General features: G+C 42.8%; 1 protein-coding gene across 5 annotated transcripts in view; it reads right to left on the reverse strand.

Moving 5' to 3' along the window:
• The window catches only part of prkcea (protein kinase C, epsilon a), a 640,473-nt gene that overhangs the window by 24,624 nt on the left and 589,076 nt on the right, over positions 1–26,773 (reverse strand). For all 5 annotated transcript variants that reach the window (XM_068045193.1, XM_068045191.1, XM_068045190.1 and 2 more), the window contains one exon: positions 3,276–3,414. In XM_068045193.1, the coding sequence (XP_067901294.1) occupies positions 3,276–3,414 (139 nt within the window). The remainder of the gene's footprint in view (positions 1–3,275; positions 3,415–26,773) is intronic.

Consider the following 26,773-nt stretch of genomic DNA (forward strand, 5'->3'; position numbering starts at 1 on the left):
CATTTATTGCCCATCCTTAATTGCCCTTGAGAAGGTGGTGGTGAGCTGCCTTTTTGAACCACTGCAGTCCATGTGAGGCAGGGACACCCACTGTGCTGTTAAGGAGTTCCAGGATTTTGACCGAGCGACAGTGAAGGAATGGCGATGTAGTTCCAAGTCAGGATGATGTGTGACATGAAGGGGAATTTGCAGGTGGTGGTATTCCCATGCATTTGCTGCCCTTGTCCTTCTAGTTGGTAGAGATCGTGGGTTTGGAAGGTGCTGTCTAAGCAGCCTTGGTGGCTGCTGTAGTGCATCTTGTAGATGGGTACGCATTGCTGCTACTGTGCGTTGGTGGGTGGAGGGAGTGAATGTTTGTGGATGGGGTGCCAATCAATTGGGCTGCTTTGCCCTGGATGATGTCAAGCTTCTTGAGTGTTGTTGGAGCTGCACCCATCCAGGCAAGTGGAGAGTATTCCATAACACTCCTGACTTGTGCCTTGTAGATGGTGGACAGGCTTTGGGGAGTCAGGAGGTGAGTTGCTCCCCACAGGACTCCTAGCCTCTGACCTGCTCTTGTAGCCACGGTATTTATAATGGCTACTCCAGTTCAGTTTCTGGTCAATGGTAGCCCCTAGGATGTTGATAGTGGGGGATTCAGCAATGGTATTCAGCCATTGAATGTCGAGAGGAGATGGTTAGATTCTCTCTTGTTGGAGATGGTCATTGCCTGGCACCTATGTGGCGTGAATGTTACTTGCCACTTTATCAGCCCAAGCCTGGATATTGTCCAGGTCTTGCTGCATTTCTACGTGGACTGCTTCAGTATCTGAGGAGTCGCGAATGGTGCTGAATATTGTGCAATCATCAGCGAACATCCCCACTTCTGACTTTATGATTGAATACCTTGAGTCCAACCATAATGCCCTCACTGCTGCCAAGTCAAGAACAGCTAACTCAACACATATTGGAAGTAGAACTTGGAATGCTACAACAACAATAGCAGCCTACTACTTTGTTTAGATCAATATCACATCTTTACGGAACTGCACCAAGCACAAGTTACTAAAAGTAACTCAGTAATGAAGAACATTGTGTTGTAGAGGGCCCACACAATTACAAAATTCTCCCCCAAAATTTGTACTTTCACAATACTTCGAACGATAAATGTTCATGAAGTAAAGAAAGAACTTGCATTTATATAGCGACTTTCATAACTTCAGGACACCCCAAAGCACTTTATAGCTGATGAAATACTTTTGCAATGTAGTCATGTTGTAGTGTAGGGAAATGTGGCAGCCAATTTGTGCACAAGCTCCCACAAACAGCAATGAAATAATGTGCTTTTAGTGATGATCGTTGCAGGATAAATATTGTCCAGGATGTCAGGGAGAACTCCTGCATTCCTCTTTGAATTGCACCATATGGTCTTTTACATCTACCTGGAAGGACAGATGGAACCTCAGTTTAAAATCTCATCTGAAAGGTGACACCTCCAATAGTGCAGTACTCCTTTGGTACTGTGTCAATCTGAATTACATGCTCAAGAATCTAGAAAGGGATTTGAACCACAACCTTCTGATTCAAAGGTGAAAGTGCTACCACTGAGCCAAGGTTGACAGTGTAAAAAAGTTTAAAAAACAATCCTTCTGTGGATTCATAAATAGGCTTCACTGCACATCTGTAATTCTTCACAAAGACTTCAGTAACAGAGTTCAGATTTGTATCCATAAATGAATCTACGATTAACCATCGTAAAGCATCCAACTTGATCCAACAGTCACTTTACAAACATCAGTATTTGAGGAAAATGAAATTCTATCAGATCATTTTTGAGTTATAACATTACAACGACAGCTCTTAACTTTGCTTCATTCACAAGCTGCACCGCAGAGCAATCGAGATGAACATTTATGCTGATGATTTGTCACATCAAAGGTTCTGATCTTAGCTGGGTTTTCTGCAGGATGTGCAATGCATATACTTGCCCAAAGAAAAGGAAGGCAAATTAGGAGGCTAATAAATTTGTGCGCATTTCCTCAGTGTCTAGGTTACAATGTAAAGTTAGAAGCCGACTCTCTCAGCTATTCAATGAAATTTGGAAAACCGAAGAAATAAACATTTTTCAAAAAGGTGGGGACAAATATGTTCAACAACAGAGCAACTGTGTAGTATTCGGTGCATTTTGCAAGAACTGATTCACTCAGGGTGCACTGAAAAGTGTTACGGTCCTGATCTTTTTTGTGATGGGCAGCACTATATAATTGTTATCACGTTGGTGTGGGACTGGAGTCACATGTAGGCCAGACTAGATAAGAATGGCATGTTTCCTTCCCTAATGGACATTACATTGATTTCAAATCACCTTGGGACATTCTGAGGACACAAAAGGCACTATAGAAATGCAAGTTTTCTATTTACTAGATATCTAGCATCCAACGGAGAGCAACAATGACGCCCATGAGAAGTTATGTGACAGAAAAGACCTGCATGTTTGTGTACTAGCCATGTGATGAAGCATTAAGATCAGGTTTTACACCTTCGAAAATAGGGTGGGTAATAAATGTGGCTTTGCCAGCCACACCCACATCCCATGAACAACATTTAAAAAACTGCAACATAATGACTTCTTGATCTCAGCTGGGCCATGGGAGAAGATGTCAACCCAAGGTCTTCTCTAACTCTTAATGGCTGTTTACAAATCATCAATAACAAAGACTCCACTTTTTGCTGGTGTAGAGTGCAGAGGATGTAAAGATAGGAGCCACTAGAAGCACTGAAAAAAATTGAACGGAGGGAGACAAGAGGTGATTTATATATAAATTGCAAATCTTACTACAAAATCCATTAAAACAAAACTAGCTGAAAACTACACCTGGAGAACTGAGGCAGTCTGGCCTGACGACTTTTCCATGGCCAACTTGATTTTGCTGGCCACTGCTCCATATCGGTTGGCAGGAGATGGAATTTTTTTTTGGAAAGGATAGGTTTTCCTGCAGATTTTTTGCTTCCTCGAAATGGACATCTGTGCTATGGCATAATGCTTCCTTTAATAGATCACTCAAGAACCAACAAAACTCACCAATTGAGGGGTATCCAATTGTGTATGTTAATCCAGCTGGGGATTTGAAGTCACACTTTCTGTCGGCATCTAACATTCTATGGCAAGATTTAAATTATAATTTTTAACTTCTTACTATAAAGGAGGACGTAAAACCAATTGTTTCACTCACACTAAGAGCAAATTTGCTACAGTATATTGGTATATAAAGATCAATGGGAGACAACAAACATACCTCAGGAGCAATGTAATCGGGTGTACCACAGAAAGTAGTTGTTGTGATACCATTCAGAATGCCTTCTTTGCACATGCCAAAGTCAGCCAACTTGCAGTGTCCCTCAGCATCCAGCAAGATATTGTCCAGTTTAAGATCTCTGCAAGTAACAAACAAACATCCTAGTTATTAGTTGTGATCTACATGCGACTTCATTTCAACAGGTCTAGTTAGCTGTTTGGCTTGGTGATATGAGAAAGATTTAAATTATTTATAAAGCAGATTGAAAAATCACCGCCAAGCTAAAATTAACAATTCTACAGAAAATAAAGCAGACTTGCATTACCTGTTTTATATTTATGAAATGTAACATTTCTCACATTGATTTTCTTTTATTTCTTCCTGTATACTATGGGGGACATTGGGCAAAATGTTTATGGACTCTGATGACATTGTACAGCAGGGATACCTAATTGTATTTAGCCAAGGGCCTGTTACCTTATTGAAGTCTTACTTCAATCTTACTGAAGTCCAGACCAGGCTTAAAGAGCTGTAACTGTCATGTTCAGAAACCGTGTTCATTTCATACCATAAATTTATATCCATTCACTATCAAAAAAGGAACTTGAGTTTCATTTTACATTTGAAAAATGATTTTACTTTTTCATATTCGTGCATACAGGTTCAGATGATGCTATGATGGATCACCAATGGCAAAATAATATTGTCAGCCTTAACCTGCCCACATACATCCATTCTTTGGGATGGTAGACTATATACTGTGAAATCCCTGACTATACTAAATGGGGCAAAAAACAACAAAAGTCCTGGTGTTCATCAAAGATCAGTTTCATATGGAAAATGTTGAAAGGTGAACAAATTTTCTAATTACAGAATATATTTTATGAACACAAAAATTTTGTTCATTGTTCTGTCAGCTACAAGAAGGAACTAAAGGCTGCTGAAGTTGTCCATTTCCTCTCTGGTAAAATGCTGCTTTCATGAACAGATACCGGGGAGAGCATCCCACTCCTACAGATAGCAAAGTGGGCAAATTTCACACTGCACCTTCACTCTGAACAAAATGAGACTTCTCACATATGTCACCATGTGAATAGTAGCATTCAGCCTCCACCCCCAACAGTATTCAAATTAATTACCAGCAGTGTGTACCTGAAATTCCCCAGTGTTACATACAGAATGCCCACTGGGGCCTCCTGTGAGATGGCTTTTTCACAACCTGACTGTACAGATGGCAAAAGAAACATATTTAGATCACCAGTTGCAGTAAAAGTTAATTGGTTACATTACTCACAACAGAAATTTGTAGAGAAATGTTAGCATTTACAAGTCACAAAATTATTTCTTTTTTGCTGTTGTTGTTAGTAGGATTTCAATGCAAGAACTGGCTTCCACAAGAGTTTTACCCACCAGAATCCAGGATTATGGTCCTATATGCACTGTTATTATGTTGTATTGCTGAAGTTCAAGTTGGTCCACAAAGATGTAGAACGACATTAGGCAACAGGTCACTTTCTTGCCATTGTACCATTTTTAATCAGTTGGGCACCACAGATAAGGAGATTGTAGAGGTTGATCTTATTACAATCTCTGCAATTTAAGTAACAACAGTGACTGTAGAAGTTCAGTACACAGCATATGATACTGTGCTCCCAGCAGGGAAGGTGCATTTGCAAGGACTGTGGGTCAGATAGAGGTGCACAACAATGGAGCCCGATTCTCCGACTCAACATGGCAACGTGGCTCCCTGCTGCTTGAGCTCACTGGCCCAGGATCGATGCAATATCAGGGCAAAGTGGTTATGGTGGTTGGGGGGGGGGGGGGGGGGGTTGGCTGCAGCAGTGTTTCGGGACAGGGTGGGTGGCTGTTGCAAGAGACCCACAACATTTTTGCGGAGCACTCCTGCTCTACCTGGCCCCGCAGAAATAATTTTAACATTTGTTTATTTAGTTGTCTCCAGCTGTACCGACCAGTAAAACTGGGGTAAAAAGTCAATGGCATATCAAGTGGTCTCCAATAATTGCAATCGCGGTCTTATGTCCATCATAGAACTTTGATTTTAAAAGGGCCTTCTGCTTGTAACAGGTGAGTGCTCCAGTCATTCAACAGTAATTTCCTTTCAGGTGTCATCGGCCAGGTAGGGAACAGGGTGGCAATTTTTCTCTGCTATTTTCAGAGTGCTACCTCTCTTTTCGCCCAGAAGAAAATTTCCTCCACTCTTTTAAGCTCATATTTGAAGAATGGTCATTTGGCTGAGGTATTGAGAGTTACCGTGAACTTTGCCAGGTCAAAAATCAGCATTTTATGTCAGGAAAGAAAAAAATGGGGAGAGATTGGAGATAATAGGGACAAGGATCTTTATTATTGCTTTGCTCTTCAGAGAAATTGAAAACATGACTTCAGGTGACTTCATTTTCTTCTCCAATCTGCATTTGATTTCCACTGAGGCAAATTGCTTACTTTGAGCATCTGAGCTAGCATCACTACAGAAATGTCTCATTAAGGAGCTTCTATAGAATTCTTAATGGAATCAGTGGATGTTTCCAATGATATTCTATTATTCAGGATTTCAAGCGAGGAATGTGTCTCATCTTGCTGCCATTAGTATTTGCGGTCATATTTCTTTCCACCCAGGAACGACAGAGTAAATTAAAGTAGTTTTAGAAATTCAAAGCTCAATTATGGCTTCTTTAAAAAATTTATTTTCCTATTCCCAACTGATAACGGGCTGAATTTTGCGATAGAGATAACGGCAAGGCTAACAGTGCTCACCATTATTAAAGCGTACATAGGACAGTACCTTACAGTGACTGCATATGCTCTGTCAAATGCGTAAATCACAAAGTTGCTGTCTGAGATGCCCTGCTCTTCTAGATGCTGTGCGAGAGCAGTATCATGTTGAGAGGCTCGCCATTGAAATACAAGTTATGGAGTGAAGTTGCAGTACGTACCCGATAAGTAAGCATTAAACTTGCCAGACAATATTAGGTTCCAATTTCCACCCACTTTTACATGGTCCATCTCCAACACTTCCTTTCCCTTCCTCGACTTCTCTGTCTCTATCGCTGGGGATAGGCTGTCCACTAATATTCATTATAAACCCAACGAATCACACGGCTACCTCGACTACACTTCCTCACGCCCTGGGCTGGATTTTACGTCTGGTGGATAGGAGCTGGCAACCGACTAAAGGTCAGTGGCGAACCCGCTTCCGCCTAGCCTGGGGATCCGTCCCGCATTTTACGGGTCCCCAGGCTTTAATTGTTCTGAGGTGGGACTTCCACCCGCTTGAGGGAGCAAGTCCTGCCTCACTGAGCTGCCGGCCAATCATCTGGCCAGCAGCTCTTAGTCCCAGCAGCGCCACCGGGAGCAGTGGCCATTGCTGGGACTGCAGCCCAGCCGAGGACATGAAGCCAGGAGTGCAAGTAAGTTTTGTTTGCCTCACTGGGGGTAATTGGTCAGGCCCCGGCGAGGCAAGGTGGACGTTTGGGGTGGGGGGAGGGGGGGGGAAGGGGGCGTCTAGGGTCCTGGGGTGGTTGGGAAAGCGGGGGGGCGACCCTCCATCGGGCACCCTGGGGTGCTGAGAGGCCACCAGCTTTCACTGGGCGGCCTTTCCCAGCTCCAGGACACCCGCTTGCCACGGGTAAAATCCCCATGGAGGTGGGCGAAGGCCCTTAAGTGGCTGTTAATTGGCAACTTAAGGGCCTTGATTGGCCTGGGGCGGGTGGCCCACTTATCCCCCCCCCCCCATCCCGTACTCAACGTAAAGTGGGGCGGATGTGGGAGCGGGTGGAGAAGGCCTGCCAGAGCCTCCCAGACCATTTCACACCACCCCCCCTGCCACCATCCAGCTCACTGGGGTGGTGTAAAATTCCGGCCCCTATTTCCTGTAACGACTCCATCCCATTCTCCCAGTTTCTCCATCTCCAACGCATCTGTTCTGATGATGCAACCTTTCACAACAGCGCTTCTGATATGTCTTCCTTTTTTCTCAATCGAGGACTCCCCCCACTGTGGTCGACAGGGCTCTCAACTGTGTTCGACCCATTTCCCGCACTTCTGCCTTCACTCTTTTCCCTTCCTCCGAGAACCACAAGAGGATTCCTTTGTCCTGACTTTCCACCCCACCAGCCGCCACATCCAAAGGATTATCCTCCACCATTTCCGCCACCTCCAGCGTGATGCCACCACCAAACACATCTTCCCTTCCTCTCCCCTGTCGTTCCCTCAACGACACCCTGGTCTACTCCTCTATGTCCCCTTCCTACAGCACCTTCCCATGCAATTGCAGGAGGTGTAATACCTGCCCCTTTACCTCCTTTCTCCTCACCATCCAACGCCCCAAACACTCACTGTATTCGCTGCTCACAATGCAGTTGCCCCTACACTGGGGAGACCAAACGTAGATTGGGTGACCGCTTTGCGGAACACCTCCACTCAATCTGAAAACATGACCCGAGCTTCTGGCTGCTTGCCATTTCAACACCCCCCACTGTTCTCATGCCCACATTTCTATCCTTGTCCTGCTCCAGTGTTCCAGTGAAATCAATGCAAGCTCGAGGAGAAGCATCTCATCTTTTGATTAGGCACTCTTGCAGACTCAACATTGAGTTCAACAATTTCAAAGCATAACTGGGCTTTTTTTATATTTTTCAATTTTATTATTTTATTTTTTAACCATGTGCTTGTTTTTCATGAGGTGCTTTTGGGCAGAGCTGCCCCCTTCACTTGCTTAAAATCTAATTCTTTTCTAACCTTTGCCAGTTCTGATGAAAGGTCAGAGACCTGAAACATTAACTCTGCTTCTCTCTCCACAGATGCTGCCAGACCTGCTGAGTATTTCCAGCACTTTCTGTTTTTACTTAAGACAAAGTTAGGGCTTGTTCATTCCAGTGTAAGTAAATTTTTAACAGCTTGATAAGTCGTAATTACTACAAAAAAACTCTCTAGCGATGAAATCTGACTTTAACAAGTGTGGAGGCTTATTCCTTCAGATTTTAATTAATTTTGGAGAATTGAAACAAATTAATTTTTTAAAAACGTTTTCTGTCTTTTATCTCTCTCTCTTAATCCAATCTTTCTTTCCTTCTCTTTATTATGGGCAAGTGCAAGTGTAACAAATGGAAAATATGGCCCACTGTGTCAATTTCTGCTTGGTTTATTCTGAATTTCCTATGGCTAGACTACCTGACTAAATACATGAGAGCTGAATGTGCCAATTTCCCATCAGTTAACATCAAAGCTTCAGTACATTTAGTGAGTTAGGTGCCAGGGTGCCACACATGCATGAATCCCATATCCCTGCATATAAGTGTCCAGCCGAATACAACTCACTGAGAAGTCCACATAAGTAGGTCCTGATTGCCTGATAGGTAATGCATACTCTCTCCCTGTAGCTGTGCATCTACTTATCTGAGCTCAAAGAAACTAAGAGGCAGGTTGAATTGAGTCAAGACCCAAAAGGACTGTTAAATTTGAAGCAGCTAAAACTGTGGACACCATCGGTATGGTGTGCTAGCAATATTCTTACTGTTTGCCCAGCTAAGACCAACCTATCCATTAGAACAATAACGTTTAGCTGTACCCAAAACCACGTGATAAGAATCCCAACTCCTGGTGACAGGTTGATCTCTCCAGGTCCCATGAATGAGTGAAGCTAGCTGGTTTTTCATTGACAACCCTAAAGTATGATCGGCAAACTAGCTCCTGTATTGGATTATTGAACCTGCTCCACAGAAATGGTATGATTCCTTTTTTTGTCACAAATTCACATCACAGAAGATCACAGCTCTTACTTATGAGTCAGGTTTCTGGATAACAGATGCTTAGTGAAATGTCACTCGGATATGATGGGAGTCATTAAATTTTGCAGATCTTGTAGAACGGGTGATGATGAATTAGCTGCCCATTATACATTCCTGCCTCATTTCCATCTCGGTTATCGTCACCCCTGTGTTCCTAAACGTCGTCAAGTTGGCGATTGAGGTCAGCAAACATTTGAGGTTTCCGTGAATTTAACTGGTATGCGTTGTCATACTGGCCAGATCATGCATAATAAAATGTCTTTTATGCATACCTGCCTGAAAATGAATAGGATGCTTCACATTGAGCCAAATGGAATGCTAATAAACTAGATTATTTTTCTGATTGTAAAGGAACTCTGGCCACACAACACAAACAATAAGAGTGATGAGAATGCAACCTTCTTTAAAAAAAATCCCATTGTGTATGTTTTTAATTTTTTAAATACAATTTTTAAAACATTTGTAAATCATCCCTGCCTGGCTCGCTATCCCTGCTGTCAGGAGAGCGAATGACGCTCTACAACTTTCCAGGTGGGACTTGCCCATCTTATTTTCCTTCACTCCTGTAAGGGATGCTGCAGCTTCTGCTTGGGCCCTCCTTTCTCATTTGTCAATGCTGTAACTGTAATGTTCAGTGCAACCATGGTAACAGACACCTCACAAATTAAAATTTACACCTAAATTGGAAAGGATACCAAAAAAACCCCCAAAAGCGATTCCAGGATTTACGCAGCAGCACGAGAAAGAAAGGCTTAAAGACCTTTGTAGATGTTCAACAAAAAGACTGAGGGAAAACCTGTTTCAAATGCGTAGCTGTGAAGCAAACAGGGCAGCTGGTAGTGTAGCACATTGGTGTCCTAACACTTTGTTACACCCTTGATATAGACCAGGGTTATGTCTACAAGTAAAGTTTAAAATCACATCGAAGGAAAAATGGGATATCCATAAGAAATGAGGGGAACTCAAGACAGTACATCAGCTGGACAATTCAGCAACACAAACTTACATTTGTATGGTTACTGTTATGCAACAAATGTCCCATGGTGTTTTACAGGAAACCAGCTGACACTGAGCAGACTGTGAAAGAAAAGTTACAATAGATGACCAAAGGGGCAATCGAAGAGATGGATAGAATCATAGGAACTTGTAGTACAGGAGGGCATTTGGCCCATCCTGCCTGTGCTGGCACTTTGAAAAACAGTCGTGTTTAGTTCCACATCCCTGCTTTTTGTCGGTAACCATTAAGTTCCTCATCCTCATCTCCCTCTTAAAATTATTGATGGAATCAGCTTCCACCATCTTTTCAGGTACGGCATTCCAGATCCTGACAATTTTGAGTGAAAAAACTTCTCTTCATCTGACCTCTAGATCTTTTGTCAGTGCATTTGAATAAATGACCTTTAATTATTGACTCACTCGCCAGAGGGAATAATTTTTCTCCATCTATTCTATTGCCAGAGGGAATATTCTTCTCAATCTATTCTATCAAAACCTCTCATCATCTTGAAAACCTCTATTAGGTCACCTCTGAACCTGCTCTGTTCTGAGAACAGTCCTAACTTCCCTAACTTTAACTTGGGAGAAAAATATTTGTTTTAAAAATTGACTTTGGTAATGATGGCTGCCACTCTGGTGGTGAATTTCTTGCCATATCTGTGTAGAATCTACAGGCAAAATGAAGTTGAGATCGCACACAGAAAACTGGCCAAAGAAAAGAATGAGCCAAAATGTGTTGTTTCTTTCTTGCTTATTTCTGTTCTGTTTATTTCCACTGTCCTTTTATTTGTGGTCACTGACCTGAAACGTTAACTCAGTTTCCTCTCCACAGATGCTGCCAGACCTGTTGGGTATTTCCAGCATTTCTTGTTTTTATTTCAGATTTCCAGCATCTGCAGTATTTTGCTTTTATTTTAATGAAAATATAAAATTAAGATTTGAATTAGAAAAGTAGAGTTGTGAATCTATGGACTAAACAACAGCTTGTGAATACAGAATCTGCTAAATCAGGAGCTCAGCAGGTTTCTAGCGAGAGATTTTAAGCTAGAGACCTGAATCGGGGTAAGATAGTAACATAAAAGCCTGGAACGCAGTGCAGAGTGAAGCCAGACAATTGCTGTAATCAGGCTGGTCATGGACATTGCAAAGACTTCACCAACAGATTCTCTCCTGTCAGCTCCGGCAAATATCCACCCATTGTCACTCTTGCATTCAGCTCCCCAATCTCAGCTTTGGCCTTCAACTTGGGCCTTTTCCTGGCTGGGACTCATTCCATCACCTTCTGAGTATGAAACAAATGGAATATTCTGGACATTCCAACCTCAAGCCTTTTTAATCCTAAGAACTACCAACTCATCAAATAACGGAACTATAAATGTCACATAGTCTAAATACTCCAATAAATGGGGTTCTATATGATGCATTTACAGCACATTGGCTCTACTGCAGGTTTTGGTACAGTTAATATCTTCCAGTCAGCATCTCGAGTCCGTGCAGTCCTCAATCGCAATCAAACCCTCTAAAGGTAAGGTATTTTGAACAGCAAACCAATTAGTTCCACTGTTTCAGCTGAGTACAACTGATACTTGAAAACCAATAAAAGCATATCAAACTGATCAAAGAAAATTTAGATAGTTATGTGTTTGCAGAATTTATTTCTCTGCCCCAGTCCATAATTTCTCAAGAAGTGTATTATTTATTGGGAGCATATTTATATTTTTTCTCAAGATGTTCCCACATGGTGCATCTAACACTGGCAAGATCCATGTTCTGTCTGCTAGAAGGTTTAAGACAGCCCAAGGTTTGCCTGTTTCTGTTTATTTATTGGCCTTTGCCAATGTTCAATTGTATTTTCAAATCTTTTCCTTGAGCTTAAATCACCAAGTTATGGAAACTAGGGCTGCATTTTATCCCGGCAACAGGGTCCGGCAGCTGGCTGTAAGGCAGGGGGAGACCCTGACTCAACCCTCTGATTCCCAGTGGAATTCCACGGTGTGCAGCCAATTAACTACGTACCATCTTTAAGGGACAAGCTCCTGTCTCGAGAGCAACTGGCTAATCGGAGGGCCAGCAGCTCTGCAATACCAACAGCGCCACCAGGAGCAGTGGCCATTGTCAGTATTGCAGGAGACCTTGCATGGTGAAGATGGAGGGGACCCCTGGATGCAGGTAAGTGGGGTCGAGGCCGCCGGGACCAGTCAGGCAGGCTCGGGTGAGGGGGTGGGAGGTAGCCATCACCACCGGGGGGACCATCCTTGGCTCTTGGGCCATGGATTTCCCCCAAAAGAGGGACCATCATCCGCACCCCTAGCCCACTAGGAGGCAGCTCCAACATTGGTAAAATTGGAGCAGAGCCAGCAAGCTGTCCTTAAGTGGCCATGACAAGATTTATCTTCCTCAATGCTCACCTTCCATTTTCTCTTCTCCTCTCTTGAAGACAGTGATTACTGTTGGATTGTAGCTCCACAAGGCCAGAAGCCCTCCAGTACTTTACTCAATACCAATCCTTTGCTGGCAGACTAACCACCACCCGGGCCTGACAGGCAAGTCTGATCCTGTCCTTGTCTAACATTCCATACATGCACTATTCAACAGAGATCACTGCATAGTGATTAGCAGTGAAAAACTTGGCAAAATATTCTCCTTGTTAGTCTGAGAACACTGTTACCATTTGTAATGCCACCACCATTCCCTAAAATCAGCTACTCAGCAGAGCCCCAGGATCGAAATTGGAATATTTCTGGTCCTTATAGCTTAGTATATCATATAGTGCATTTAGCCACCAACCCACGAAAGGAAGAGAGGGTTTTCTCAGCAACATGAATAGAGGAATTCAAAACTGACGAGTTTTTTTTTAATGAATTATGAATGTAGGGCAAAAATTAAATATTTTCAATATTACGGAATAGTTGAGGGGAAGCTAGATAAGCACGTGAAGGAGAAAGGAATAGAAGGTTATGCTGATAGGTTTAGGTGAGGAGGAGTAAGAGATGACACATGTGGAGCATAAGCACCAGCATAGGCCGAATGGCCTGCTTCTGTGTAGTACGTTCTACGTAATTCTATGTAATTGAAGTCAGGAGCTAAACATGAATTGTTACGGGATTGTTAACATGTGGAAAAAAACTGCCACCCAGTGCAGTGAATGCTGGGTCTGTGGAATCTTTCAAAAGGGAACTGAGCAGATTTCTGTCACGTGATAAAAGTCTTAAATCTTGTGCCAAATGTTGGTAGAAGGAAATCTGGTCTGGGGCTGGGTGAATCAAAGAATACAATAGATTGGGACTGTAAGCAACACTGGTCGACAGACGAAACAAGACATACGGTCTGAACAGCCTTTTCTTGATCCAGATATCCTCATGTTCTATTGTTATTCTTGTATCAAAGATCAAGGAACCTGAGTATCACAGGAAAATGTAATATTATTTACACAAAATAAACTACTCACTGTTTGATTGTTCTGACTTTGTTGAATTAAATAACATTTTCTGTTCTTCTATCAGATTTCCTCTTAACTTAAGCCTCTCATTCGAGGTAAAAGCCAGTATCTTTTTTACCTCCCTGCAGCTTTGACATCTTTCCTAAAATCGGGCTGTTTTGGCAAAGGCAGTGGTTGAGGCACAGATCATTACATGTTCAAGGGACAGTAATAAATACTTGAAGCAGAGGGAGATACAGAACTATGGGGAGAGATCAGAGCAGTGAGATTAGCCTTAGATTGCATGAAAAAGAAATCGCAACAGACATGATGAGCTGCTTGACTTCCTTTTGCGTTGTAAACTTCTATGATCCAAAGGAGCGTCTACAATTTAATGTTTAAATAATTGCTTCAGTGTTGCTACAGAGGCTGAATTTTGCTCTATTCTGTAAAATTTAGTGATCAGCAGGTGTAATACATTGCAGTACCATAAAAAACATGGTGGAAATTTCAACTCCCCAAAACAGGCGCAATGGGCTGGTGGGATGTTAAAATGTTAAAAATCTGAATGCCAACCCCAACACAACAGAGGCAGGATGAGGGTGGGTGACTAACCTGGTGGGTTGGCATTTTAATTATTATAATAAGATTGCGTGCCTCATATTTAATCACCATTTCAAATTTAAGCCTGGCCAGCCAAGCTTTCTGAGCCTTGAGAAATCCAGTGGCTAAAGGGAGGCGAGGACTTCTGGATCCTCCTCACAAAAGATCAAGCCACAAGATGGACCCTGCACTAGCATTACAGAAAGGGCCAGGCACCCATCTTGCAGGTAAGAAGAACTTCTGCAATGGCCAACTGTCTGTACCTACTTTGGAATGTTTTTTGGAGGTCTTGTAAGTTTCTGGATTTGGCAGGGAGTCACATCCTCACAGGGAGGGCAGGAGCCCTTGGAGCAGGCTTTCAGCTACCCCTTGCCCTGACGCAGATCCACACAGCCTGCATCCGAGCTCGCCAGCTGGACATGCTGGCCATTTGTGTGTATTAGTCCCTGTCCTTGTAGCGGAGCCTGGTCTCCAATTGTCTCGGCCATCCCTGCCATTTGACAAAGACCTTGCTTCGCTCGGACTGTGTGGTAGTCAGTGTGCAACGGCCACCCAACGTTAAAAGAACCCATGCACAGGCATCTTCCACCCTCTCCAAATCAACTTCGGGACCTGGAATATCAGGATTGGACGATTCAGTCACCTAAGGATCCACAACCCTGGAATGGAAGAAAGTCATCGTCGTCCCTGAGGGACTGCCTAAGAAGAATAAGGGAGGGCAGAGGATTTGGTGACCTGTCTGCACAAAGGCTGCAACAGGTAGAGGGGCAGCTGTGGCAGTGCCTCTGGATCTTCAGGATTGCAGAAGTTGCGGAGAGGGGAAGCTCTGTGTGATGCCCTCTCCAAATTGGAGCCAGACTCCTTCAGGCTCCAGAAGGCTGTCTGACCGACCAGCCAATGCACCCGGCATCTCGGTGTGCATCCTCATCAGCATTCTCCTGTATGCTGGCCTATCACCCTCATCTGAATACAGAGTAGCAGAACTTTTGTGTGATCTCGCCCTACAGAAAGCTGGAACATGAACCATCCATTAGTCCTGGCTTGGCTGCAGCCCACTTATGCCCACTGTCTCACCACATGCTGATCCCAACTCTATACTAGTCTTTAAGGTTTGTGCAGTGCCAGTATCTGAGCTGGTGGTAACTGTAAGTGGCAGTCAAGTGACAGGGCCTCTTCATCAGTGCTGTGCAGTTGCTCTCTCTCCCCCTACTGGGGCTCCTGTGGCTCGGAAGATGGCAGTTCTTGGGTGTCTGACAGCAGGATATCAAAAGAGGAAGATTGGGGTAAGGGAAGGGGGTGGGGTGGAAAGCAAGATGCCTATGGTGACACCATCTGCAGCTTGTTCATCATGCCAGAAAATAGGATGCGGGTGAGCTGGGAGTTGACAAGGAGCACAAGGCAGGAGCATACTGTCATCCGGAAAGTTCTCAGTGACTCTGGATGCCACAGGTTCTGTCGCAGCCGGCTCCATTATGTGGAGAACCATCTCCTCCGTGTGGTTCAGAAGATGCAGGCATCCTTGCGAGCAAAGCTATAGCTCATGGAATAAAAGGGATGGTAGCAACATGGATAAGGAATTGGCTGAGTGACAGGAAACAAAGAGTAGTAGTTAATGGATGTTTTTTGGGCTGGAGGAAGATTTGTAGTGGAGTTCCCCAGGGATCAGTGTTGGGACCCTTGCTTTTCCTGACATATATTAATGACCTAGACCTTGGTGTACAGGGCACAATTTCAAAGTTTGCGGATGATATGAAACTTGGAAGCATTGTGAACTGTGAGGAGGATGGTATGGAACTGCATCAGGATAGAGACAAGTTGGTGGAATGGGCGGATAGGTGGCAGATGCAGTTCAATGCAGAGAAATGTGAAGTGGTTCAAGAACAAGGAGAGACAATATAAAATAAAGGGTATAATTCTAAAGGGGATGCAGGAGCAGAGGGACCTGGGTGTATATGTGCATTAGTCACCGAAGGTAGCAGGACAGGATGAGAGTGCAGTTCATAAAGCAAACAGTATCCTGGGCTTTATTAATATGGGCATAGAGTACAAGAGCAAGCAAGTTTTGTTGAACTTATACAAGACGCTAGTTCGGCCTCAACTGGGATATTGCGTCCAGTTCTGGGTGCCGCACTTTAGAAAAGATGTGAGGGCATTGGAAACAGTGCGGAAAAGATTCACGAGAATGGTTCCAGGGATGAGGAACTTCAGTTATGAATATAGATCGGAGAAGTTAGGACTGTTTTCCTTGGAGAAGACAAGGCTGAGGGATGATTTGATAGAGGTATTCAAAATCATGAGGGCTCTGGACACAGTAGATAGGGAGAAACTGTTCCCACTTGTGAAAGGATTAAGAACGAGAGGGCACAGATTTAAAGTAATGGATAAAAGAAGCAAAAGTGACATGAGGAAAAACTTTTTCACGCAACGCGTGGTTTAATTCTGGAATGTGCTGCCTGAGAGTCTGGTGGAGGCAGGTTCAATTGAAGCATTCAAAAGGGAATTAGACTGTTATCTGAAAAGGAAGAATGTTCAGGGTTGGGGGAGAAGGCAGGGGATTGGCACTAAGTGAATTGCTCTTTCGGAAAGCTGGTGTGGACTTGATGGGCCGAATGGCCTCCTTCTGCGCTGTGACAATTCTGTGATCCTTGTCACTTGCTTGTTCTGCTCTGCTCCCTTCTATTGTGTGCCACCTTGTCTTGCAAGACAGAGGGCAGAGTTTCAGTGATTGTGTTTTAACATGCTTAGGTGATGTGCCAGCCATACCTGAATGACTGGAGGTATGTGGAGGCAGCAAGAGTTGGTGTGAGGCTGGTAGCAGTGTGAGGGTGAGGTGGACAATATGTGTGAATCCTGAGTGCCAGCTGTTGTTCAAGGCTGAGTGATGGGAATGTGGTGCATTGAGCAGTTTGAGAGGCTGGTGGAGTGGTGGGTATGAGATGCCACGTGAAGATATATTCACTGACCGTGACCACATGTGTGAAGTCATTAGACTTACTGTGCCACTACTGCCAGGTCCTTGGTTCCAGATGTCAGGAATTGACCGCCCTACCACCTGCTCCCAATCACTTCTGAGAGTGTCCTTGAGGGCCATCTGGCCTCCCTTTGGAACCATGGCATTGCTCTTCCTGTCCACATTGACCACTAAGGTCTCCAGTGCTGCATCTGCAATCATGGAGTGCTGTCTGTACCCTGGTGTTCCATTTTCCTGATTTAAAGTTGCAGCAATAGCATTCAGGAGTAGCCTCCTGTCATTTAGTGCAGTTTCTCTTTCAGAGGGACAGACTACCGTTAAGAATAGAAGGCTGGCTGCAACACATACTATCAGCAACTGCAGCACAGAGTCAGCCAGCAGATGCTCTACCCTATGCTACCAAATTTGCATGCTGCCCACCTCCACTGGAACCAGTGTGCGCAGGTCACAAATTGCAATCCCTGTACCCGAATAATGGCGCAATCCAATTTTTAGCCCATAGAGTACAAAAGTCAAGAATTTATGCTAAATCTTTATAACTCACTGGTTAGACCTCAGCTAGGGCACTGTGTCCATTTTTAGGCACCATACTTTAGAAAGGATGTCAAGACCTTGGAGAGGATGTGGAGTATATTGGTACCAGGGCTGAGGGGCTACAGTTATGTGGAGAGATTTTCATGACCACTGTACGTCTCAAAACACTTCACAGCCAAGGAAGTATTTTTGAAGTGTAGTCACTGTTGTAATGTAGGAAACTGCAGCCAATTTGTGCACAGCAAGCTCCCACAAACAGGGCGGCACAGTGGCGCAGTGGTTAGCACTGCAGCCTCACAGCTCCAGCGACCCGGGTTCAATTCTGGGTACTGCCTGTGTGGAGTTTGCAAGTTCTCCCTGTGTCTGTGTGGGTTTTCGCCGGGTGCTCCGGTTTCCTCCCACATGCCAAAAGACTTGCAGGTTGATAGGTAAATTGGCCATTATAAATTGCCCCTAGTATAGGTAGGTGGTAGAGAAATATAGGGACAGGTGGGGATGTGGTAGGAATATGGAATTAGTGTCGGATTAGTATAAATGGGTGGTTGATGGTCGGCACAGACTCGGTGGGCCGAAGGGCCTGTTTCAATGCTGTATGTCTAAACTAAACTAAGAAATGTGATAATGACCAGATAATCTGTTTTTGTGCTGTTGATTGAGGGATAAATATTGGCCGGGACACCAGGGCTAACTCACCTGCTTTTATTTGAAATAGTGCCATGAAATCTTTTATGTCTACCTGAGAGAGCAGACTGGGCCTCATTCGAAAGACAGTACCTCCAACAACAAAGCACTCCCTCAGTAATGCACTGGTGTGTCAGCCTTTTGAGTTCAAGTCCTGGAGTGGGACTTGAATCAGAAACCTTTTGACTCAAAAGCAAAAGTGGTACTACTGAGCCACACTGTGATCCTCTCACAACCATACATGTGCAATTTCCAGTAGAGATCACTGGACAGTGATCAGGACTGGTAATGCTCACTGACTGTTACCCCATGTACGAGTCGAAAACCAATTATAGTGACCCCACCATCCTAAGATCAGCTAACCCTGTTCCAACTGGAAATTTCAGGCAATGCACATAATTTTTTAATAAGGAATGGATCAGTCATGAAAGTATTGGGACTGTCTATTTCAGTAACTTATAAAAGGCCATTAATGTCTGGCTCCTGGCTTCAAAGGATTGTGAACTCTTGCCATTTGCTTTCCTATTGTTCTGCTCCCTAGTGAACTCATTGTTTGCAAATTATACAGAAAATGTTGCTGACTCTTCAAGTGAATGTTCAGTGATTATACTGTATGCATAGTCACTGCATATTCTATAGGCTTAGGAAACGTTCACATGCACAATAAGTCTACAATTTATGTTTTTCTATTACAAATTTGTGTGGTGAACCTTACACTTATTACAATTAACGGTAATAGGGCAAAGTCAAAATATCATTAAATTTATTTGTTTAATAAGGTTGGGTTTCCTGAAAATTTTTTAAAATACACACAATTTCTGTTCTGATCCAAAATATTTTAGATGAATGACACTTCACAGTCTTTTAACTGAAAATATGTTACGCATTTATGAAGGACCCTTTTTCGAGGAGGAAAAAAACTATTTCTATGAAGTTTGCAGATTAGAGACTACAATTGGTGCTACTGTCCCTCAGCTAAAGTGGGTAGGGGGGAATAAATCAGACAGCATTCACAATTCAGTGACTCCATCCTACAAAGAGTGCTAACACTGGAGAAGCCCAGATGTGGGTTCCCCATGGCCGAATAGACTGACAATACTCTGGACTTAGATAAGTGGAATTGTATCTGTGGGAAGAGTGTGCGCAAACAGTTTTTCCTCATGTCTTCATTGGTTCTTTTGTCAATCACCTTAAATCGGTGTCGTCTGCTTCCTGACTTTTCTGCCAATGAGAACAGTTTCTGTCTATCTGCTCTGTCCAGACCCCTCATGATTTTGAACACCTGTATTAAATCTCCTCCCAACCTTCTCTTCTCTAAGAATGACAATCCCAGCTTCTCCAATCTATCCATGTAACAGAAGTCCCTCATCAGTGCAACCATTCTTGTAAATCTTTTCTGCCCCCTCTCAAAAGCCTTCACATCCTTCCTAAAGTACGGTGCCCAAAATTGGACACAATGCTCCAGCTAAGGCCAAACCAGTGCTTTATAAAGGTTGATCATAACTTCCTTTCTTTTGTATTCTATGCCTCTATTTATAAAAGCCGAGGATCCTGTCTGCCTTTTTAACCACTTTCTCAACCTGACCTGCTACCTTCAACGATTTGTGTACATATTCCCTCTAAATTCTAAATTTAAAATCAGGTGTTTCACATGTTGAATAGACTTACTTTATGAAGTGCAATGATGGATTAACCTGAAGCTTTCTCTAAAACTAATTGCTCTGCTAAGAAATCTGAATGTTGTGAAGTGAATTGGAGCACTAATGAATGTAGCACAGGTTTAGGTCCTACTTTGCCACCTTTTCTAATTGCTGATCTCAGCCATGCTGCTATCAATAGGCACGAGGATGAAATCAGAAGCCCTCCCTTGAGTGGAGTGAAAAACCACATAACACATTATTTCCCTCATCCCTCTTAGATGTTTCTTACTGAACAATATTGTTGGAAGTGTGATTGTGCACATTCTAGCCACAGTTAATACATAGGCCGGGAAATTACAGAATGGATGGCAGGTAGAGCAATTTGGTATGTTCATAAATAAAAAAAAACACTAAACTGAATCTAAAGCTAGATTCCACTGACAGTACAAACTCTCAGAAGTAAATTAATACATTTTTTGATTTCTTTTAAAGGGCAATCTCATTATGAAATTTAATTTAAAACAAAAATAAAAAAAGCACAGTTGAGAAACGATTAACATTAATATCATTACTAAATTAAATAGCTTTTAAATAATGAAAACCAATTCTGTTAATAAGTGCAACTGAAACTAGTAGCAAGGAAGATGAACCCACACCAGCAGCGAGGCTCAAAAACCTAACATTGCTTTAACGATCGTGATTTCAGCTGGGTATGTTAATTCATGTCATTGCACTGGCAAGCCAAAGAAATTCTGAAATTGAACAAAAGCATGATAAAGCTAATCATGCTCATGTACGTTCGAGATGGCTGGTCTTGAACTGCAAAGGCAGAGAGGGAATGGCATGTGGTGGGGAGATCATGGGGGAGAAGATGTGGGAGGGGAAATATATAATTATGAAGGTAGTTCTAACTTTGGGGCAGTGTAAAACGGGCAATATCAATTCAGCATGCTTAGTGTACATCATCCAGGACAAAGCAGCCTGCTTGATTGGCACCTCATCCAACACCTTAAATATTCACTCCGTCCAGTGAATGGATTCACTGCAGCAACTTGCCAAGGCTTCCTCGACAGCACGTTCCAAACCCACGACCTCCACCACCTAGAAGAACAGGGTCAGCGGGTGCATGGGAACACCACCACCTGCAGGTTCCCCTCCAAGCCACACACCATCCTGACTTGGAACTATATCGCTGTTCCTTCATTGTCTCTGAGTCAAAATCCTGGAACCTCCCACCTGTAATTGCACTGTGGGAGCAGCAACACCACACATACTGCAGCAGTTTAAGAAGGCAGCTCACCACCACCTTCTCAAGGGCAATTAGGGATGGGCAATAAATGCTGACCTTACCAGTGATGTTCACATCCCATGAACGAATAAAAGAAAAATCTCTCCCAATTTTTATTTCATTGTGGAAATGAAAATCAGGAGACATGTTTAATAGACGGTTGATTTGATAAGGCTTGTTTTACACCATCTGTTAAAGTCACAATTTCCCCCTGTATGTTTCGAAACCATGGTTTCCTCCAATTTTCGTAGCGTGCCATTAGGTAGGGCAAAAAGAAAACAGGTTTTCTCCTTTTTTCTGTTAAAAGGATTATTTTGATCCCAAGTTGCAGTCTGTCTCTTTGCTATATATGATGCATGATCTGGGAAGTTTAAAGGGAATTGTATAGGAAAATAGAGGGATTGCTACTCACAAAAATACACCCTGGTCAGTTATTGCGATTATATTCAGAAATTTATCCTGCATGTTTTAAAAGAAAAGTGTTTCAACCCCCAGTGTTATAATCGTTCACAACATTCACAAATTAAAGGCAAACATTAGACAGACGTATGTCATCATTCACCATAATCCTCCTCTGCTTCCCCATACAGACTCTTTCAATCTGACTTGTCTACCACATCTGTTCTAATCCACCTACCGGCTGTTCTGATTTCTGGGTCGCAAAGTTACTCAAACTCCTGCTGGAGGGACCAGAAGGTCCCTCCTACAGCTGAAGGTAAAGGGCTTCTTTTAACTTCCCAGATTTCCCCGCCACCTTCTGAATTGGCTTAGAATTTTTTCTCTGTCTCAGAAGATCATATGACAACTGCTTGGTGAGAGCCAATGGGAGGCAGGAAGCTCAGTTTACACCAACATGATGTGGGACAGGCTTGGTGGATTAGCTTGTCTATACCTCTCTACCACTCCTAGGTTTGTATGCTCAGAATTCTTCAGTACCATAGGAGGGAGCCAGCATGTTTTATTTCAAAGGCAGTTGATCTGATCTTGGATCGATCACCTTAGCCCAGACAGCTTCTTGGGCATTTCCAATGCCCCTTTTGAACCCACACTTTCGATTCAGTGGCAAGAGTTATGTTGGAAACTTCTAAGCGTATCATGGATGAAATTTCCATGGCGGCCTGAGGCCTCCCCAGACATGCCAGCTAGACATGTGGGGCAGAAGACTTCTGCCCCACTACCTGAATTTAAGATGGGACATTGAGCATGGCAGCATTCTGACAGAAATAGGTTCTGTCCCAAACTACAACACTCATCAAACGTAAGCCCTGATGCCCAATCAGGATGTCAAAGGTTTAGACTCAAAAAAAATCTTGTAACATTAGTGAAATGACAAAAATAAAGACTTCACTGCTTCAATACTTTTCTAGCTTTTGGTACATGTCGACACAGGAAAATAATCGGAGAAAATACACCAAAGCACAGAAGAACAAATCCATTCATGACTCGAAGCACTGTGATTTGCATTTTTATGTAACACTTGTTACCAACCCTACACGTGAGGGCAGAATAAACAGGGTCAGTTTGAGGACATCCTAATGGAATCGCACCAGCAGATCCTGTCCTAAGCCTGGATTTCCATATTATGTCTGAGCAGAAACTAAGTTCCACCCTTCTAATCCTGGAGAAGAGTTCATGCCAGGTTCACTCAACACAAAGTTGGCGAACCCAAGGAAGCAATCCATTTGGCTCCTGCAAAGGCTTATTCAGCCCTGGAACCCTGGAAAATTTAACAAATCTCTAAATGTCAGAACATAAAACCCAATGTGGAACACTAATGTTGTGATTAACTTATTCTTAATTGAGAGGTCTGCCTTCAATTTGACTTGTTGCGTGCACACTTAACTGCTCTCGGCCTCCCTGGGAGCGACAGCAACTGACTGTGCCATTTACTTGGGTAAGTGCTTCAGGGTACCAGGTACCTCAGCCAGAAACATGTCTGCAATAATCTCCTCTCCAGAATCTTTCTGGTGTTTGACAAAGCCTCCCTTTCTCTAAATCTATTTAGTGGGAACTACGTATATTGCTAAATGTTTGAAAATATTTACAAATCGTTCTTTTAGTACACAAACCTGTTAGTTAAAACCACAGGTGTAGCCCATAAGTACCAAATGAAACACATGACAAACACTGTACTGTGCCCTAAATGTTATCAACTGTTGTTATCAACTATATAAAACTACTAAAAAGATAAAACCGGCTGATGAAAGACTAAAGAATTGGTGAGGGACAGTATGATACCAGAATATTCCAGTTGGATCAAATTTGATGGTTGACTGCACAAAAAATGTCAACACCTCCTCAATGGTATTGCCAGGTTTTGCATTTCAGCCTTATATTCAACTCTTATTTCATCAATCTATTTGAAGGCCTCTTTCAGGTAGGATAGAATCCTTTTTGAGGGCCTCCTTAGAGTGTACTTTTTCACTTTTTATGTTTTCGCTTTTGTACATAATAGGGGAATTAGTGACAGGTTATAAACAGAGACAACAGCAACAAGCACAGATCTCTCAAAGATTTGCACTGGTTGGTGGCAGCATAGCATAAAGACATGATTGGAGTATGAAAAGGCAACACATTTTCCAACAATAGATTTTCCATGACCTAGTGCACATGACTGCAACCCTAATTCAGCAAGTTCAATTCGCTAAGCCTTTCTGATGATTTCTGCATCTCTACTGGGCCATGCAAATCGACTGCAGGAGAAAAAATTCAAGCAGCCACCAGCTCACTGGTGCTGTGCCTGTCAAGAGCCCATAAAACAAAAGCGGCCTAAAATATTTTCTTCACCCAATGCAAATAAATAAATAAATACCAGTTACATAAATAAATCTGTTTACATGAACAACTGTTGCTCTTAAATTCTCAGCTGTCACTTCTTTGAATGCATCATATAATTTAAAGTTTCTACTTTGAAATTTGACTTTGTGTGACGATTCATTTTTCACACAGTGGTACCTAGATTTACCTCTGCAAGAACATTGGTATTAGTTAGACTGTTGGGTGTCACTTTTGCCTGCCTGATAAATGATTCACTGAGCTGGGCTCATTTCTCAGGATTAGTTTACTTAAGTTTTCCTGGCAGGGTTTTCATCTGCAACAGAAGGACACTGGGAGCAGAAATTCACTTCCATTGCTGCAGGACTGTGGCAAAAGGACTGACTACCACCCCGACAAAAATAGTGGGGCTAAGATTGGACATGGGAAGGGAGGTCAAATAAGTGATATCACATCAGTCACCTGATTTACACTCCGCCTGATATTCCGTTCCACTGTCAGCAAATGCGATTCCACATGGTTCACCATTTCCAATATCACGTCCACCTCCCCCAAGCCCAGTGTGTGGCTTATAAGCATCCAAGCAGAATCTGTCAATGGGGGGAAAGGACACAGGCTGCACCCTGTGGTAAATGACCTCAGTCAGCACTAGCCATGCTGATGCTTGCTGTACAGAGATGTTCTTACTGGCCAGCATCACTCGAGCAGTAATGACAGAAAATGTGATGTGCAACAACATTCCAACCTTATCACCTAATTTTAATACACTTGCACAAATACGGTGCAATCTTTTGGGGGGCTTCCATTACTACTTCCAGTAGTGAATTCTTCCACCTTTGAAATGGGCAGGAGCCAGTGATACAGGTCCCATTCCTACCCAATTCACACCAGTAAAGTGCCAATAAGAGGAAGAAGATAATCCTGCCTGTGACATGCTGTAAATAATTCCTTGAATACAATCTTCTACATTCTTGTAGTTGGGTCCAAGAGTTATCCTTGTATCTGATGTTTAATACAATAAACAATTTTCAGTTTCTTTCAACATCCTAAAAATGTTCTAAAAATGACAGGCTTAAATCTCTGCCTCACCAGTATCTCCCTTTCCAGTTAAAAATAAGCAGCATTCCTCCTTTAAGGCCCTCCTTAAAATGAACCTCTTTGATAAAGCTTTTAGGCACCCTTGATATTTATTTGACTCAGTGTCTATTTTGCCTGATAGTGTCTCTGGGACATTTTTCTACATTAAAGGTGCGATATACATGCATATTGTTATTCTTATGTTGACCTCAAGAAAGATTCTAATATTCATGTTTTGCTCCATTTCTATTTAACTTCAATTTTACCGATGATTGGCTAGTGGGCCATGCTTGTCTTGAAAGCCTAACTTCACACTGTTTACAATATTATGTGCAAGAATTAGTGAGCTAATTGAGGAGAGGGTATGTTTCCTTCAGAGATAAACATTTCCTCTCTTCAAGAGCATTCTTGCTCATGTATTCAATATCAAATCAGGCTTTCCTCTACCATCAATTAATCCACAAATAAATCACAGAATCTTCTAAGGTGAACAATTACTTTGCAAGCTTCTTGTTTCAATGAGTCCACTTGTTGAAATCAATAAATGAAATGTACAATTTACATTTAGGGTCACGTCTAGTCGGACTTCGAAAAAATGTGCTAGATCTTAGCCCTATATTAATAACAGCATTTCATAAAAAGAGTTACCAGCCTTGACAGTAGCTGACCAACTATTTTATGCTCTCTGATATTAAGACACAAGTTCCACTGTGCAGGACACCGCTTTCATTGAAAAGATTTAGAAAGAAGACAGGATGCGTCAAGAAGTGGTGATTAAGTGATGTCATGTGTAGGGTTTAAAAGTCTGAATACTGTAAGGAAAGGGTGGACTGAGGGTGGTATGGATTTCCAGGGATTTTAGGAAGCAATGGGTTGGACTAGGTGACAGTGAGATGACTGAAACAGCAAGGAAGCAGGATGAAGGGACAGCATATTGAACCAAAGGTACCATATTGTAAGAGAAATCTGTATTAAAATCAAACAGTTTAAACACAAGGTTAAAAGGTTAATCTCGTCAGACTCATTCGTCTCAATACTGGTGTATGGACTACTGACGATGCTGGTTTCTTTTAACAACTGCCAGGAATGCTTCCAATGCCCTGAATATGCTCTGAGAGAAATTTTAAAAAGCTAAATTCTGGGTTGAGACAGGCCTTGAGGTTCTTGTGGTGCAGCTGTTAATGGAAATAAACACAAGTATCAGCAAGCTATAAAAATATCGCAATGTTAATTTGAAAGAATGCAGAACCACCTGTTACATTATTGCAACTATAAAATCACCTACTATTTACTTTACTGATCTGTGGCTTTCAAGTTTAAATTGGTTGTAACAGATAATCCTAAAGAGGTACTGGCTATTTTATTTTTATGTTTTATTTTGAGATACAGCACTGAAACAGGCCCTTCGGCCCACCGAGTCTGTGCCGACCATCAAGCACCCATTTATACTAATCCTACATTAATTCCATATTCCTACCCCATCCACCTTCCCTCACCACCTACACTAGGGGCAATTTATAATGGCCAATTACTTATCAACCTGCAAGTCTTTGGCTGTGGGAGGAAACTGGAGCACCCGGCGAAAACCCACACGGTCACAGGGAGAACTTGCAAACTCCGCACAGGCAGTACCCAGAATTGAACCCGGGTCGCTGGAGCTGTGAGGCTGCAGTGCTAACCACTGCGCCACCGTGCCGCCCACTGTGTCTTC

Source organism: Heterodontus francisci, chromosome 13, assembly GCF_036365525.1.
Source record: "Heterodontus francisci isolate sHetFra1 chromosome 13, sHetFra1.hap1, whole genome shotgun sequence".
NCBI lineage: Eukaryota > Metazoa > Chordata > Chondrichthyes > Heterodontiformes > Heterodontidae > Heterodontus > Heterodontus francisci.